The sequence below is a fragment of the Apium graveolens genome, chromosome 11 (genome assembly GCF_009905375.1).
Source record: "Apium graveolens cultivar Ventura chromosome 11, ASM990537v1, whole genome shotgun sequence".
Lineage (NCBI taxonomy): Eukaryota > Viridiplantae > Streptophyta > Magnoliopsida > Apiales > Apiaceae > Apium > Apium graveolens.
The window spans coordinates 194,620,407-194,637,736 of NC_133657.1; the positions used below are offsets into that span (position 1 = coordinate 194,620,407).

Here is a 17,330-nt window from a genome sequence, read left to right on the forward strand (position 1 = left end):
CTTTTGATTTTTCCCGAGAATCCACCAGATACCGAAAGAATTGAGTATAAGGTAACATGATTGAAAGGATTTAAATTCAAAGATTATAAGAGAGGATCATAAAAGGAATATAATGTATTGAGAAAGGTTAAGGGAACCCAAGTAATAAAATCCCGGGTATGATCCCTCAAACGATAAACGAGAACGAAAGTTAAGCAAACCGTATAACAGATCAGCGGTCATTAGGCAAGCAATTAAGAGTTAATCAAGGAGGTTAGGGATGATGATGTCATCAAACCAACAAGATGACATAGGAAAGGTGACATAAGCATGACATAAGGGAAGGAGGTGTGGTTGATTTATAACCACACAATTTTTTTTCTTGGTTAAAAATGATTAAAGCAAAACAAAAGTCAACCAACCAAGGAAAATCAAAAGAAATCACAAAAAACACAAAACACTCCATTTTCTTTATCAAGCTCTCGGCTTTTCCATGGAAAAGCAAGGGAAATTTTTCAAAACTTAAGCTACACACCTTCATAATTCAAGAGGTTTGTTTCTTTAGCTTCTATAATTCATAACTTAGATGAGCCATAAGTTTAAGCTCAAGATTCCATGATTATCATAGCTAATCAATTCATCAAAGTTCTTGGTGAATAGTGTTTTTTCAAGAACTTGAAATTTTGATCTTGTGTTTTTGTTTAGATATAGCTTTGGTAAGGATTTTCAAGGGTGATTCCAAGCTCCCTAGTACTTTTACTCACCAAGGAAGGTATAATCTCATACCCTAGCCCTACTTCTGTATAAATTAGAGTTAGTATGTTTGGTATGGTTCATGAGAGGCATGGTTATTTTGTATTTAGAGATTGGTTGGTTTTGTGATGTGTTTGGAGTGGTAAATCTTGTTGATTAGTTAAAGAACTTAAGTAAAGCTTTTAGTTCATGTGGGAAAGTAGTATAAATTTGGAATTATTGAGTTGTTGGGGCTGTTGTAGCATTGTATGAATGGAGTTAGGTTGAATGATTGAATTGTGGTTGATTGGTGGTTGATTTGGAGTAGGATAAAAATTGGTAATCGCGTAAACATAGTCGTCGTAATGTCCGATTTACTTTAGGCTGTTTTTGTTCTTAATATTAGGACCCATGAACTTACTGCTAGGTTTTGACCATTTCCATGATTAGATAGTTCATGTTATGAGCTTCGTTTTGATATGTAGTTTGTTTGATTCTGATGTACGGTTTAGGAGAAACGACCGTTTTAAGTAACGGCGTTTCGCGAACAAACCATTACCCCTCGTCTTACTTTGAAACATAGGTTAAGGACCTTAAAGGACTAATTGGAGTATGAATAATTTACGTAAAGTGTATTAGTCAGTTGGTAAGGCACTCGCGAAAGAATCGCCTTAAAACCCTTAATGGTTAATTTATTAAAAATGGTGGAGCCGATGGTACTCGAGCGACTTAAGTGAACCGTTAAGCGCAAAAGCGAGTGTTGAGTCTAATGGGTTAAAGTATAGATTCATAAGCAACTTTGGTTTAATTCCGGCTTATGTTGTTGTTCATAGGTTACCGGACCCACTCTAAGCTTAAGTCTGCCCCGGAGCACTCAGGCAAGTTTTCTACCCGTTATACTGTTGTCGTGATGTATACATATGTATATGCATTATCTTGTGATAGATGCATGATGGTTAAATTAGAAAATTCTTGCCATATATTGTAGCATGTGATATGGTATATATGCATGCCTGTTTCGTATTCTTGACACATATATATGTTGATTCAGTTGATAATACCTATGCTAGAGATAAGCGGTAATTTGCATATACCCTTAGTATAGGGGACCTAAAGGTGAACATTTTTCTAAAACTGGGAGTCGATGTTCCCGAGTATAATATATATATATATTTATATATATATATATAAATAGTTTTCAAAACTATTATTCGAATAAGGTTTATTCGGTAACTTTATTTTATTAATGAATATTATTTTGAATATTCATTCGAGGGCTTATGACTCCGCTTATTTTATTATGAATATTATTTTGAATATTCATTCGAGGGCTTATGACCCCGTTTATTTTATTATTGAATATTATTTTGAATATTCATTCGAGGACTTATGACTCCGATTATTTACTAATTAATATTCTTTATTTTATTAAAGAATAATGTGTCGATAATCAAACTTACTTTTGATTATTCAAATAAGGATATTACTTTCGTATAAGTACATCTTTGATTATTTAAGATTCATTTCAAGTATAAGTTTTACAACTTCTACTTCAATTATTTTTATAAAGATTATTCTTTATGGGAATATTATTTAAATAATAATATTCAGATATTTTCTAATATATTGGGACTGATTTATTTATTAAATCAGCATTACTCCAAACATTCTTAAAAATGTTTTGCGAGTCTTCAAAATGATTTTAAAAGTTAGAGCGGATCCCAAAACTCATTTTATATTTAAGATCCTCCTTGCGAAGGGGATTTAAATACTCGCTCAAAACCTGAGGGATCCGGCTCTGTGGTGTATTTTATATTCGCAACAAGGTTGCTATTTTGATAAAAGAGTTTTGATTACTTACCCAATACTCGGGAAGTAAAATTCTTGGAACAAGTTAATCCATTAACATGCATCGCCTGGGAAATATCGGTGAGTTTTCCTTTCCAACTAGATATGACTTCTTGGTGGAGCCGTATCAACAAGTTTCTACTTGGGGAAGGTGAGGACGAGCTTTACGTTTCAGAGTCATGGATTTCATCTGAACTAGGAGTGGCATAAGTGGTCGAGTGGCGCCGGCCCAGCCTAATTATATTGGCCCAAATGGCCTGGAAGTTCCGCTAAGACGGTCCATTCCTTAGGAGTCCAGTGTTCGGTTGACAAGTAAATCCGACAGGTTCTCCTCTACATGTAGAAAATGGTGGGGTTGTACTACTGCGACTGATCATCGTAAGTGGTTTTCCTGGCGCGACAAACTCCCATAATGAGTTCATCATCCAATTGGATATTTCTGCAACACTACCCAGAGCACTTCGATAGAAAGGCTACAATTGGGCGATTGTTGAGTGTTGGCAGGGTCGAGTTTTCAAAATGATGTTTGCATCAAATGAAGTATCTCGTAACTTCATTTTATTTTGATGATATTTTAAAGATTGATTCTATATAAGTTTTGTCTTGTAGCTTAATCTATGGGATGAACTAATTATAACTTGAACGGTGGTAGTTCAAGTAGTATTCGGAAAAGATATAAGTATATTGGAGTATCTTGTAACTTCATCTTTTAAACTTATATCTAGTAAATGATTATCTTATGCATGACAAAGATTTTCAGAAAAATGTTGAGACAAGGTTAGATATATGAGATCACCTTGCAACGATATTTTTATACAGTTATAAACTGGAACTCTGTGTATATTATGCATGGAAGAGGACTTCCAAGATTTTGAAAAGTATATATGTATATATACTGAATATTTTGTGACCTCATCGCATTAAGATATCAAACTTGGTTCATTTCTTTTGACCAAGACTTTCATGAGTACTATGAGAATGCTCATATATTGTTAATTATTATACATATTATTTCGGTGGGCTTGTTGCTCACCCTTGCTTTCTTCTTTCATCACACAACATCAGATAGACAAGATGAACAGGACCAAGCTCCCAATTCGCGAGCGGATAGGAAACGTTCCGCAGTTTCCTATAGGCGTTGATGTCGCTGTAGCTGAGGTAGGAACTACCAATAGGCTAGGCTTTCAACTTTTGATGTACCAGATTTATGTATATTTATGAATTGTAATAATGGCAAAGAAATGTAAATTTATTCAGAAACCCTTTTAAGGTGTATTGGCATATAATTGTGGAATAAAATGACTTGTGATTATTTTTGGATATTCATCTCTGAGACTATAACTTGTGGTGTATGTGTTTATGGTGGGGTCACAGAAGAGAGTAGTTGATTATTTATTAAGATTGGGTGTTATTAAGGGAAATGGAACTCGTGACAACCCGGATCCCCGACCCCGGATTTGGGGGTGTTATATAAAGTTACTCGCTCCATCGTCGAGATACTAGACATTTGATTCTACTCCACCAATTGACTCATTCCTCAATCTCGGAATAACTCATTCCTCGTTTAGCAACAGTGTGCGCAGCAGTGTGCCCCTGTTTTTACCATCGCATTCAGTCCGCAACAAGGATGGCTCATCATCATTAATTTGAGTCAGATTGGCTTCCAATTTCTGATCCTTATCACGTCTATATTCTCTTTCATGCTGTGATTTCCTACATTTCGATGTATACCCAAACACGTGATAATTATAGCATTTGATTTTGCTACGATCTCGTCCCGTGTGTTACTGCAACTTCCATCTTCCTCCTGATTATGACGGGATTTTACACCAGGGTTATTCTTAAAGTAATTTCTCCCTTTGCTACCATTGTTAGGGCCACTTCTTCCCTTGTCACTTGATCATTTGCCAGCTCGTTTTGACCATTCATCCCGCGTCAATAGAAGTTTCCCACCTGTGCTTTCATTCTAACCTCTAAGCCTCTCCTCGTGTGCCTTTAATCGACCCACGACTTCTTCTACTAATATACTTTCTATATCTCCATATGGTTCTATTGTTGAAGCAATTTGAAGGTACTTAGAAGGAACATGCCTCATGAGTTTCTTTACCATATTAGTTTCCTCCAACTTTTCTCTTAGGAGTCGAATATTTGAGACGATGCCATATAGCTTTAGATAAAACTCATCCAAATTATATGTCTTCTCCATATTCATTGATTCAAATTCCATTCTAAGTGTTTGAACTTTCGCCTTCTGAACTCGATCAGCCCCAATGCTCATTACTTTCAGCGAATCCCGGTCCTCCTTCACAGTCTTCTTCTCGGCTATGGACAAGAGCATATCTTCTGGTATACCTTGATATATAACTGCTAAAGCAACCTTATCCATCTTCGTGTCTACAGCTATTTTTGGGTTATCTGGTTCGACTACATCCCACACACCTTGTGCCTGCATAAAGACCTTCATTCTCAATGACCACGCAGAATAGTTGTTCCTTGCCAGCATGGGGTAGTTCAAGCCCACAGATCCTTCCTTTGATTTCTGTGTGTCCATCCTCAACATGTATTTGGGCATTCACATATTTAATCAAAGCTCTGATACCACAATATTGAGACTACATAATCACTGAAAGATGTGTATATGAAACTGAGAAAAGAAAAATGAGCTGATTGCATTAGAAACTTGAAAGATGATTATAAAATATATATATATAACTAGAAATCCTAACGGGGTCAGGTCCTCAAAATCAACAACTTCCCTTATTTGTCTCCACAACCTCTACTGCAACGTTTAATCCCTAAAAACTAGCTCCAACATATGACCAAGTCACACATAAAAATAAAACACTACATCTAATTTATTTTAAGATAGAAAAACATGTTTGGATTAAAAATAAAACCAACAGATGTGGCACTAACTACAACTTTTTACCCGTCATGCGTTTATGAATGCTGGCATTGTCAAATTAAAGACATTCTACACCATGCTGGTGGGCTACCCTGGACTCACATCTGCATATGATCTTGTGGCTTTGCATCAGAAGTGAATATTTCTTGGGAATAAATGTTGTTTTATGTGAAAAAGAGGGAAATATCCACTGTAATTTAATTTTTACTGAACTAATTATTATCGGTTTTTTTGGATCAGTATTTTGTATCATTAAAACAATACCGGCGTCTTGGAATTGAAGCTTCAAATGATTCAAATTCATCAATTTCCGTAAAATCCATGAAGGCAAAAAATAGTTAAAACATGTTACTTATGCTTAAAACAGTTGAGGTTGGTAGTTTGTTAGCTTGATTGACTTATCACATAAGAAAACATAAAGTTATTAGATTAGGAATATGCTCTAGCATATTTCATAATCTTATCATTCTTATATCTGCACTTATTTGACACATTTTCACTCTTATATGTAGTTAGATGTGTATTTAGCGAAATTATATATATATATATATATATTAATTTGGTAAAAATTGTGAATTGTATTCGTTTCATAGGGTAACGATTCAACTTATCTGGTGCAGCACAGAAGCGTTGTAGAAGCAAGTGTTAATCCTCGCAAGGACTCATACACGAGAAATCCTTTAAAACCTTGAATCCATAAGGCAAACCTTGAATCCACTAGGATTTTCTTGAATTCATAAGAAAGATAAGAGAATAACTCATAGGGTTTTGATTTCAATAAAAGATTATTCATATGTTACATCATAAGATTGTTTATATATGAATAGAAAATCCTTAAACGAAATAAAACTAAATCCTAATTAAAAACAAATAATAATCAAAAGCAGCGTGATCATGCATATTTGAGCATGAGCATGAAATATCCCCTATCTTGTCCTCAAAAGTCATTGTTATATTTTTCAGTTTTGGCATGTTCATGCAATCCAATGGTGTGAGCATGTCATCAGATATTCTCAACAGTGTGACCATGCAGTGCTCGGCGCGATCATGCTTTTGTTCTTCTCGCATTCATCATACTCTCCATATTCACCGAAAATCCTCCTACATCATTATCTCCCTAACCAAAAAATTTATAAAACTAAACGGAGACCATAATGTCAGAAAAGTTGAAACGAGTAGTAGGTATAGAACAATGTACCATAAATTTGAATAAATAAACGGAGACTAATGTTTTAATCATGACTACTGTTTTTTTTCTTCGATTTGGTTCGATTTATCATGGGTACTTGATTTTGACTGAATTTTTTTTCCAGCTGGTTTTGGTTGGGACTCTCATGCAACTTTTCAGCTGGTTTTGGTTGAAACTCTCGTATAATTTTCTGCTAGTTTTGGTTGGAACTCTAATACACACTCTCGTCTCGCTTTGATGATATTGACTCTTTGATAATATTGTTTTTTTTTTCTTTTTTTCCCTCCCATCTTCTTTCCTTTTCTCGTGTTGATGGGGTAGCCCTAGGCACATCTGTATACTTCTCTGTCTTTTTTTTTATCTGGTGCTCTAGGCACTTTGGCCCTTCGAGTGATTTGTTTAGGTTATTTAGTGGTTTAGACACATTGGCCCTTTGAGGATTGATTTAGTTTATTTGGTGCTCTAGGAACATTGGCCCTTCGCAGGATTTGTTTAGTTAATTTGGTGCTCTAAGCACATTGGCCCTTCGCGGGATTGGTTTAGTTTATTTGGTGCTTTAGGCATATTGGTTTGGTTTATTTGGTGCTCTAGGCACATTGGTTTAGTTTATCTGGTGCTCTAGGCACACTGACCCTTCGCGGGATTTGTTAGATTTGAATACAATTTGAATTGGGATACAATTTTTATTTGGTTGAGAATTGGATATAGTTTGTCGACTTTGATTCAGTTATTTGGAGTTTATATTTGGTTGATTATGGAGTTTGATTTTGGATTTGGATTCAGTTTCGCATACAGTTTTGATATTGTTTTCGATGATTGCAAATTTGTTGCTTTGGTAATTTTATTGCTTTGTTTTCTCTTTTGTTGTTGCGTTCTCTGTTTTTGCGTCTTTGGATTTGTGTGGAAGTTTTTGGTTTGTTTGGATTCATTATTCTGTTTTTGGATTTGTTTGGATGCTCTTGAATCTGGTGTTGTAGTTTTTGATTTGTTTGATTACGTGATTTCGTCCCTCAGTTGGCAAATTCACGATTCAATATCGTGAGTTTGAGGGGATGCTAACATATATAATGATATTATTGGATAGTACTCATCATCATATATATACGTTAGATAGCCGTCGTGAAAGACTTTGGCAAGTGCAATGTGCAAAAATCAGGTGAGTCTCATTAATAGCCGCCCATCAGCTCCTCTTTTAATTGTTAAAGTTGCTATTAATGAATTGCTGCTCCATTAATAATTGATGACTTTGAAAAAGGACGGCTACATCTCTCTCTCTCCAGCAGCGCATTAATAAAGACCTTTTATCAACTAAAATGGGGTGTGCATATGCTCTGACAGTGTAAGATAACCGTTGTTGCTGAATAAAATATTTTGTTAGTTAAGTACTCCCTCTGTCCCTCCCATTTGTTTACACTTTCCTTTTTGGGATGTCCCATCCAATTGTTTACATTTCAAAACTTTCCAAAAATAGTAAAGTTTTTATAATTTTTAAATTAACTACATCCACTATTTTCCTCCACTATAACCACTTTATACATATAATATTAATAGGTCCCACTACTTTACTCATTTTTTCAACTTTTCTCCACTACTTTATCATTTTTCTTAAACTCCGCGCCCCACCCAAATGTAAACATTTGGGAGGGACGGAGGGAGTATTTAACAGCAGAACTTATCTGTACACCAATTTGATTGTTTTATACTCCCTAGTAACAGAGGAGCAATATTCGTAGAACCAAATTTATTTTAATACATCAATAATGCAATTTCGGTTTCACATTTTTTTCAATCCTGATTGCTGTGTTGACTCCACAAATACCAATTATTGTACCAAGTCCACTATTCGACATCTTTTCCAATTTTTCATCTATCCTAGTTGTTGGATCTGTTGAGCGTATCAGTAAACTGATGGCTTCTGCTGATCCTCAAACTGAATCAGCTTCCTTTCCAGATTCGATAGATACTTCAGATACATCTGAAACTCCATCTTTTTGTGTCTCAAGTCCACTGTTTTCGACAAGTTCTGAAACACCACCCTCTTATGCTTCAGCTTCGGCTTTACCTCCTCCTGTGTGGGACGTTTTTATAAGCTTCCGCGGAAAAGACACTAGAAATAACTTTACAAGTCATTTGTTCCGTAGACTAAATGATTTTGGAATTCGAGCATATTTAGATAAATTTGAGCTGAAAACAGGAGAAGTGGTTTGGGACGCATTGGTCGAAGCTATTCAGAAATCCAAGATGTACATTGTTGTCTTCTCAGAAGACTATGCTTCTTCGAGTTGGTGCCTTAATGAGCTGGCAGAGATCTACAAATGTTACCAACAAGAAAAAAGATTGGTTGTTGGTGTGTATTGCAACATTGAACCAACAGTCGTGCGATACCAAAGTGGGAGTTTTAAACAATCATTTACAAAACACGAAGCTCGTGTGACTGAGATGGAGAAAGAAAGGCAGAAGGTGACTATTGAAATTGCTGATGAAGAAAAAGAAGTGGTGGCAGCTGAGGCAGAGAGGGAGAAAGTAAAAGGGTGGCGCCGTACACTAAATAAAGTTGCAGCAATTTCCGGATTACCTATATCTGGGGAGAGGTAATATTATCATGCTTTTCACCAAGTTACATAATTATCTTCATACTAGCATTAGATAATCTATGTAGTTTATATTGGCGAGAAAAGTTATATGGAAACCACATTTTTATAGAAGAACATATAAAACCACCTATGTTCTATGTTCTGTAATTAAAACACTAAGAAATATACTCCCTCCGTCCCCTCAATTCTTTACATTGAGGGACGGGAGCTCGGCACGCACTTTAATACTCTTATTTAATGTAGTTGCATAATTTTTTTTAATTTTTTTTCTTCTAAATAAAAATATAATATTCAAACTTTTATACAAAAAAAATTTTAAAAAATAAATTACAGAAGTATACTTTATAGTCGCCTTAAAATGCGTGTCAAACATGTGAAAAAAATTGTAAAGAAATGAGGGGACGGAGGTAGTATTATTTTGTGAAGTATATTCTATGAATATCACTAATTCATTAAAATTGTTGATCGTTTAAGTTTAATAAGTATAATGTGTATGTTCTGTATTTTGAACAAATGTTCTGCAAACTAAACATGTTTCCTAGAATAAAACTTTTTCTGATGTTCTACATGCGGTACATGTATGATATTCAAAATTTTGAATAAAATAATGATCTTTGGAGAATATTATTCGCAAAATAATACGTTTTGCAGTGTTTTTATGCAAGATTTTAGTTGCAGAACATAAGTGTCTCCGTGATCTCCAACGAAAACGTTGTCTCCATATAACTTGACTCATATATTAGCTCTTAAGTTTAAATTAAATATGAATGATTAAACTATTAAATAATAAACATAAATTAAAAGAATTCCATGTGCTGAATTTAACCAATATGCTATGTATGCTTAATTTGGCATTAAAAGATTTCATGAAAAAAATTATTTGCAGGACTCAAGCTGATATTGTTGATGAAATTCTTGACGTGGTTTTACTAGAAATAAAACCCAATATTTTAAGTGTTCCCGAAAATCCAGTGGGCTTAGATCCTCGTCTTGATAACATAAGAAAATTGTTGAGGAGCGGCACCGAAGAAGGGGTTGTTAAGATTGGACTATACGGCATGGGTGGAGTGGGAAAATCAACTCTTGCCAAAGCTCTATATAACCAACTCTTGCGGGAAGGAACCTTTAAGAGGAGCTGCTTCCTCGGAGAAGTTAGGGAGGCTTCACTGAGAGCAGATGGCCTAGTACACTTACAAAAAAAACTTCTCAATGAAGTTTCTAGAAGTAAGAAAAAGTTTGAGTTTGACTATGTCGAGGAAGGGATTAAGTTCATAAGTGACAGAATTTGTTCCGAAAAAGTTCTGCTTCTTATTGATGATATAGACGACTGTAAACAGTATGAATCTTTTGTAGGGACGTTTGCTTCCGGGAGTATAGTTATTATAACTACAAGGGATAAACACATACTTGAGAAAATTGGAGTAGAAACCAAGTATATAGGCCAGGTGAAGGTGTTGGAAGAGGCCGAGTCACGGATACTATTTAGTCAACATGCTTTTGGAATTGCTACACCAGCTGACAACAGTTTAAAAGTATTAATTGATCAAATTTTATCTATTGCTGATGGGCTCCCCTTAGCTCTTAAGGTTTTCGGCGGACATTTGTTTACGGTGTCTGATCAGGTAGGATGGATATCTTACATCGAAAAACTGAAGCGAAATCCCGACAGCACTATTCAAGAAAAGCTTGTTATTAGCTTGAACGCTTTGAAATTGGAAGATCCTAAGCTGGAAAAGTTATTTCTTGATATTGCTTGTTTTTTCATCGGAAGGAAGAGGAAAGAGGTGGTTGATATACTGGAAACGTATTATCCCCATGTAAATCCTAAGATTGATACTCTAAAGAAAAGATGTTTACTAGATGATGAAAGTGACACTTTGAGGATGCACGAACTGCTTCTTGATATCGGAAGGGATGTTGCCCGAAACAACTCTGATGATGAACCTGGAAAACATAGCAGATTGTGGTTAACGAAAGATATATGTCGTGTTCTGAAGAATCGAAAGGTATATTATATGCTTTTTTGAAATGAATAGATTGGTTTTCATACGACTATAATATGTGTTACTTTTACCACTTCCTATTTCTCCTGAATTTATATATATACGACATTGGTCATCAACTTTTCTTCATGATGTATATGTTAGGGTACTGAAGCAATTGAAGGTATCATTCCCAGTAACTTCTACCACCAGGATGCTTTTGAGGGCGTATCATTTGCAGCTGCAACATCAACATTTAAAAGGATGAACATTTTACGATTTCTTTACATTAAGAATGTAGATCTCGGTGGAAGTTTTGAACAGATATTTGAAAATTTGACGTGGTTTCATTGGGACGGTTGTCATTTGGAGTGTTTACCTTCAGATTTTTGCCCTGAAAATCTTGTTATCCTTGCCTTGCGTAGTAGCAAAATGAAAACGATGTGGAAGATAAACATGGTAGGTAATTAGGTACTGTGAATGCTTTTCTTTTATATATGAGACTCTTAAGTGTGATTAAATTATTCCCCATTACACTTATTTTACAGGAATCCCAGGTTTTTGAAAACTTAAAGACTCTGGACATGTCTTATTCTCTGGATTTAATTATGACTCCGGACTTCAATAAATTACCCTGTCTTGAAATTTTAAATCTGGAGGGTTGTAAAAGCTTAATGGAGGTCGATGTATCAATTGTATGTTTGGTAAGTCTAGCCACTCTAAATTTGGGTGGCTGTGTTATCCTAAGAAATCTACCGGACAATATTTGCGACTTGAGGGCACTCAAAAGTCTAAACATAGGAGGTTGCAGTAGTTTGGAAGCATTGCCGGTAGAAGTGGGATACATTGAATCTCTAACAGAGCTTAGTGCATGGGGACTCGCAACTGTTTCCAACATACCAGATTCGATCATCCATCTTACTAATCTTGTTCATCTGAATTTAAGCGATAACGCATTTGGAACTCCATCTCCTTCCCGAACTGCATCTCCTCCTACTCGCTGGGATGTATTCTTGAGCTTCAGAGCTGAGGATACAAGATCCTCATTTACCAGTCATTTGTACTCTGCCTTAAATCAAAATGGAATTCGTACTTTTAGCGATGAGCCGACAATACTACGCGGAGAAGTAATATCAGACTTATTGTTGCAAGCTATTCATGAATCCAAGACTAACATTGTCGTCTTCTCCAAAAATTATGCTTCTTCACCTTGGTGCCTTAACGAGCTTGTAGAGATCCTCAATTGTCGCGAAACAATGCACAGATTGGTTATTCCAGTGTTTTACGACATTGATCCCTCTGCTCTACGAAACCAGACTGGGCGTTTAAGAGAAATTTTCGAAAAACACGAAGCTCGGTTTGAAATGGATAAAGTGAACAAGTGGCGTCGCACACTAGGAGAAGTTTCCAGCTATTCAGGATGGCATATAAAAAGCAGGTAATTCAATTACTTAAAGATTTACGGCATGACTTGTTAAGTTTATCACTAATCTCTAAATTAATCCATTTCCTATATAAATTCATCAGTCGATATTTATACATAGAGTAAATTGCATATTGCATCCCTTTGGTTTGGCTAGTTGGAACTTTGGTACCACTTGTTTAAACAATTGCAATTTGCACCCATACAAGTTAAGGCGCTGCACTTTGCACCCCTTCCGTTAGTTTTTGCCGTTACTGTTAAATGTGTCGGGGCTTAGGGGTAAAGAAATAATTTGACTATGTCTAATTGCACTTTGATCATTAAAGTTCAACAGATTTTTCATTTATATCCCTGGACAATTTTTTTTTACAATTCTAACCTTCAACTGTAAAAATTGAACATTTTAACCAATTTATTAAAAATTTTAATATTCGAATATTTATAATTTTTAAAAAATTATTTTCAATTTTTATAATATTCGAATTTTTATAATTTAAAAAAAAAATTATATTAGAATTTTTATTAGATTCGAATATAAAAATTATATTCAAAATTTTAAAAAAAATTATATTTGAATTTTTTAAAAAATCATATTAGAATTTTTGTAATATTCGAATTTTAAAAGTAATTCGAATTTTTTTATTTATGATACGAATATAATTTCTTAAAAAATTCGAATATTATAAAAATTGGAATTATTTTTTTAAAAAAATTCGAATATAATAAAAATTCTAATATAATTTTTTTTAAAATTATAAAAATTCGAATATTATAAAAATTTAAAATAATTTTTTAAAAATTATAAAAATTCGAATATTAAAAATTTTAATAAATTGGTTAAAATGTTCAATTTTTATAATTGAAGGTCAAAATTATAAAAAGAAATTGTTCAGGGGTATAAATGAAAAATCTGTTAAACTTTAATGATCAAAGTGCAATTAGACATGGTCAAATTACTTCTTTACCCCTGGCACATTTAACGGTAACGACAAAAACTAACGGTTAATAAATTGGTTAAAATGTTCAATTATTTATAAAAAGAAATTGTTCAGGGGTATAAATGAAAAATCTGTTAAACTTTAATGATCAAAGTGCAATTAGACATGGTCAAATTACTTCTTTACCCCTGACACATTTAACGGTAACGGCAAAAACTAATGTAAGGGGTGCAAAGTGCAGCGCCTAGACTTGTACGAGGTGCAAAGTGCAATTGTTTAAACAAGTGGCACCAAAGTCCCAATGGCTCAAACCAAAGGGATGCAATATGCAATTTACTCTTATAAATACTAGGTAACTTGTCAGTGTCATCATTTCCTTTAAATTATGTGTCAAAATTACTTTTGTCATTTACATTCATTGCTACTATTAGCAGATAAACAATACTAGAACACTTTCTACGACTTAGAACTAATGCAGGTTCAAGTTTTATATTTAAGTAAAAGATGATACGATCTCTTTCAAAATGTTTAGTGGCAGGTCTGAAGCCCAAACTATCAATGACATTGTTGACAGGATTTTAGTGGAAACCAATCCCATGAGTCTTTATGTCCCTGAATATCCAGTAGGGTTGGGTTCTCGTGTTGAAAACTTAACAGCATTGTTGAGCGGTGAAACAAAAGATGTCATAAAGATTGGTTTATATGGTGTGGCTGGAGTGGGAAAAACAACTCTTGCCAGAGCACTTTACAATCAATTGTTGCTAAGAAGTTTTAAGGGCACATGCTTTCTTGCACAGGTGCAGGAGGCCTCGAGGACAACCAAAGGCCTAGTATCTCTACAACAAAAACTTATCAATGATGTTCTTGGAACTAAGAAACTAAAAGTTCACAATGTTGATCAAGGAAGTAAGATGATAGAATCCATCATTTGTCTAAGCAATATTTTGGTAGTTATTGATGATTTAGACAACATTAAACAGTTTGAATCATTGGTTGGACCATTTGCTTCTGGGAGTGTAGTTATTGTAACTACAAGAAATGAAGAGATGCTAGACAAAATCAAGGTAGAACCCAAATACCGGTACAGGGTAAATGTGTTGGATGGTGCCGAGTCACTAGAACTTTTTACCCGACACGCCTTTGGGGACACTATACCAGACGAAAAATTGTTGGAATTGTCTGAAGACATTCTACACAACGCTGGTGGGCTTCCCTCAGCTCTTGTGGCTTCTGGGTCGCATCTGTGTAACCGATCCGAGGTAGCATGGAAAAATTACATTCACAGACATATATTGAGCAAAGACTTGATAAAATCTGATGACCGAAAAGAATCAAATGAGCGGAAAGAATCTACAGAATCGGATGATCCGAAGGAATCTACAGAATCAGATGATCTTGAGCTCAAGAAACCAAGAAAGAGGAGATTTCAATTTTTAATGTAATTTTTAACCTATGTTGAAGCTCATTGCTTAATTTATCATCCAGGTGATATCTATACTCTTTATTATATAATTTGGTACTAAATTGGTACTTACTTCTATTCTCAATAAACTTGGTTTTTAACACAAATCGACTTCTATTTTTTTTAATTTTTATTTTCTTTTTAGTTAGTGTTCATCCAATTGTCTATTTACTTTATAAAATAAAAATATTTTATAAATAATTTGTAAATTATATTAAAAATTTATTAAGTTACGTTAAATTACGTAGAATAACTTATATTTATTTTTAATTTTAGAAAAACTATAAATAGACTAAGTAAATTACTAATACGAATTGACTTATACTCTCTCTAACTTTATTTATTTATAAATTATATTAAAAATTTATTACGTTACGTTAAATTAAATAAATAACATATATTTATTTCTATTTTGAAAAACTACTAACTACAAAGTAAAATATTAACACGAATTGACTTATATTCTCTGTAAACTTCATTTTCTATAGTATTATTTTCTCAATAAACTTTGTTTTTAACACAAATCGACTTCTATTCCTTTTAAATTTTCTTTTCTTTTTAATTAGTGTTCATCCAATCGTCTATTTACTTAATAAAATAAAAATATTTTTTTAAACAATTTGTAAATTATATTAAAAATTTATTAAGTTACGTTAAATTAAGTAAAATAACTTATATTTATTTTTAATTTTAGAAAAATTACAAATAGATTATGTTAGATATATTTGAGATGTCATGTCTAATATGTTTCATGTTTAGTTTTCAGATCTTAACAAATAGGAAATATCAGGACTTACTGAAATCAGGACTTACTGGAAGTCAGGACTTAAGGATATTAGGACTTAAGGTCATATCAGAACTTAAGTACGGGGAGGACTTACAGTTAAGGAAGGAAGCTAATTTGCAGTAGAAGATCGAGACTAAAACAAAAGAAGATATGCATGAAAAGAGTTAGAGGGCTAAAGGAATTGTATAAGATATCTGATTGATATATTGTTTTGCAAGACATGCCTGTATCATAACAAGACTAAGTCATATTGACAACCCTAAGATTAGTTTTATTGTAACCTTAATCTGTAATTTATACTTGTAACACTTAATGTCTGTAAAATGTAAATGGAGCAGACTGGAGCATTTTTCCCTAAACAGTGTCAAGCTTAAGAATTCTATCTGGAAGAAGATCAAGAAGGTCATGCCTTAGAAGAATTATGAAGAAGCTTGGAGTTGAATAATTCTGTTTGGTGAAAAATATTTCAAGTCAAGATCTCTACAAGTCACAGAATTAGTGTTAAGAAATCATTCGAGAACTCAGAAAGACCTATCGAGAACTCAGGAATTGTCTATCGAGAACTCAGGAAATGCTATTGGAGATATCGATAAGTTAGATACCCATTCGAGAACTCAGAGATATCGACGAGTATACATTCATTAGAGAACTCTGAGTTATCGATAAGCCAAAGTCCATTAGAGAACTCTGAGTTATCGATAAACCAAAATTCACTAGAGAACTCAGATTGTCGATAAGTCAAGTCAACAATGAAGTTTCAGAGATATTGACAAGCCAACATGCCTATCGAAATGTCGAGTTCTCTACAGCTTAATTGGAGATCTTGAAGTGAAGAAATTTCTCTAAGTACAGAATTGCAGAACAATTCAATATCCAAGTTTGCAAATCAACAAACAATTCACACAGCTGAATTGACAAGTCTACAAAAAGCAGCTTGAGAGATGTGCAAGATCAATGGCAAAGATTAACTAACAGAGGAAGATTAAAGTAAACACGGGATGCTAAAGATATGCTAAGCCAGAAATGGAAGATTTGCTTTTCTATAAATAGAAATGACAAGTGACAGTTTAGAAAAGCTAATAGCATGTTTATTATCCACTGTGTAAACCAGCAGTTAACTGAGTTATAAAGTTAACACTGGTCCTCTAGTTAAAAAAAACAATCTAGAAAGAAAATATAGTATTCTCTCTCAAGAAAGAAGCTAAGTTCTAAACCAAGAACTTAGAGATTTTGTAGCAAAACACTGCTTGATTTATAATATAAAATTAAGTGAGTTTTGAAGATCTCTGTTTTACATATTTGCATTGTTATTTATGTTTAACATTTATTCTGCAAAATCATTGATAACAACCAACTGCTAAACCCAAAGTAAATCAAAAAGTAAACATTTAAGCCAAAACGCATTCACCCCCACAGAAAATCAGTAGTATCAAGATTCCTCCCTTTGATAAGGCCAACTACACTTTATGGAAAAAGAAAATGTTGTTATTT

The 17,330-nt window shown here is 33.9% G+C and overlaps 2 protein-coding genes across 2 annotated transcripts; one reads left to right on the forward strand and one right to left on the reverse strand.

Moving 5' to 3' along the window:
- Positions 1–4,525: 4,525 nt before the first annotated feature.
- LOC141696401 (uncharacterized) lies at positions 4,526–5,131 on the reverse strand. The gene has a single exon (XM_074500546.1). It carries the CDS (start codon positions 5,129–5,131, stop codon positions 4,526–4,528), a length of 606 nt encoding a protein of 201 aa, XP_074356647.1.
- Positions 5,132–8,313: 3,182 nt separating this feature from the next.
- LOC141697008 (disease resistance protein RPV1-like) lies at positions 8,314–15,153 on the forward strand. The gene is made up of 5 exons (XM_074501186.1): positions 8,314–9,244; positions 10,134–11,253; positions 11,395–11,688; positions 11,778–12,667; positions 14,123–15,153. The coding sequence occupies exons 1-5, from the start codon at positions 8,562–8,564 to the stop codon at positions 15,030–15,032; spliced, it is 3,897 nt and encodes a 1,298-aa protein (XP_074357287.1). The 5' UTR covers positions 8,314–8,561; the 3' UTR covers positions 15,033–15,153.
- Positions 15,154–17,330: the final 2,177 nt, after the last annotated feature.

Bases quoted from the DNA above. Each gene is read 5' to 3' on its own strand.
- LOC141696401 (XM_074500546.1), bottom strand. From the start codon at position 5,131: ATGCCCAAATACATGTTGAGGATGGACACACAGAAATCAAAGGAAGGA.
- LOC141697008 (XM_074501186.1), top strand. From the start codon at position 8,562: ATGGCTTCTGCTGATCCTCAAACTGAATCAGCTTCCTTTCCAGATTCG. The intron at 9,245-10,133 runs GTAATATTATCA...AATTATTTGCAG, and splicing joins TTACCTATATCTGGGGAGAG to GACTCAAGCTGATATTGTTG. The intron at 12,668-14,122 runs GTAATTCAATTA...CAAAATGTTTAG, and splicing joins GGATGGCATATAAAAAGCAG to TGGCAGGTCTGAAGCCCAAA.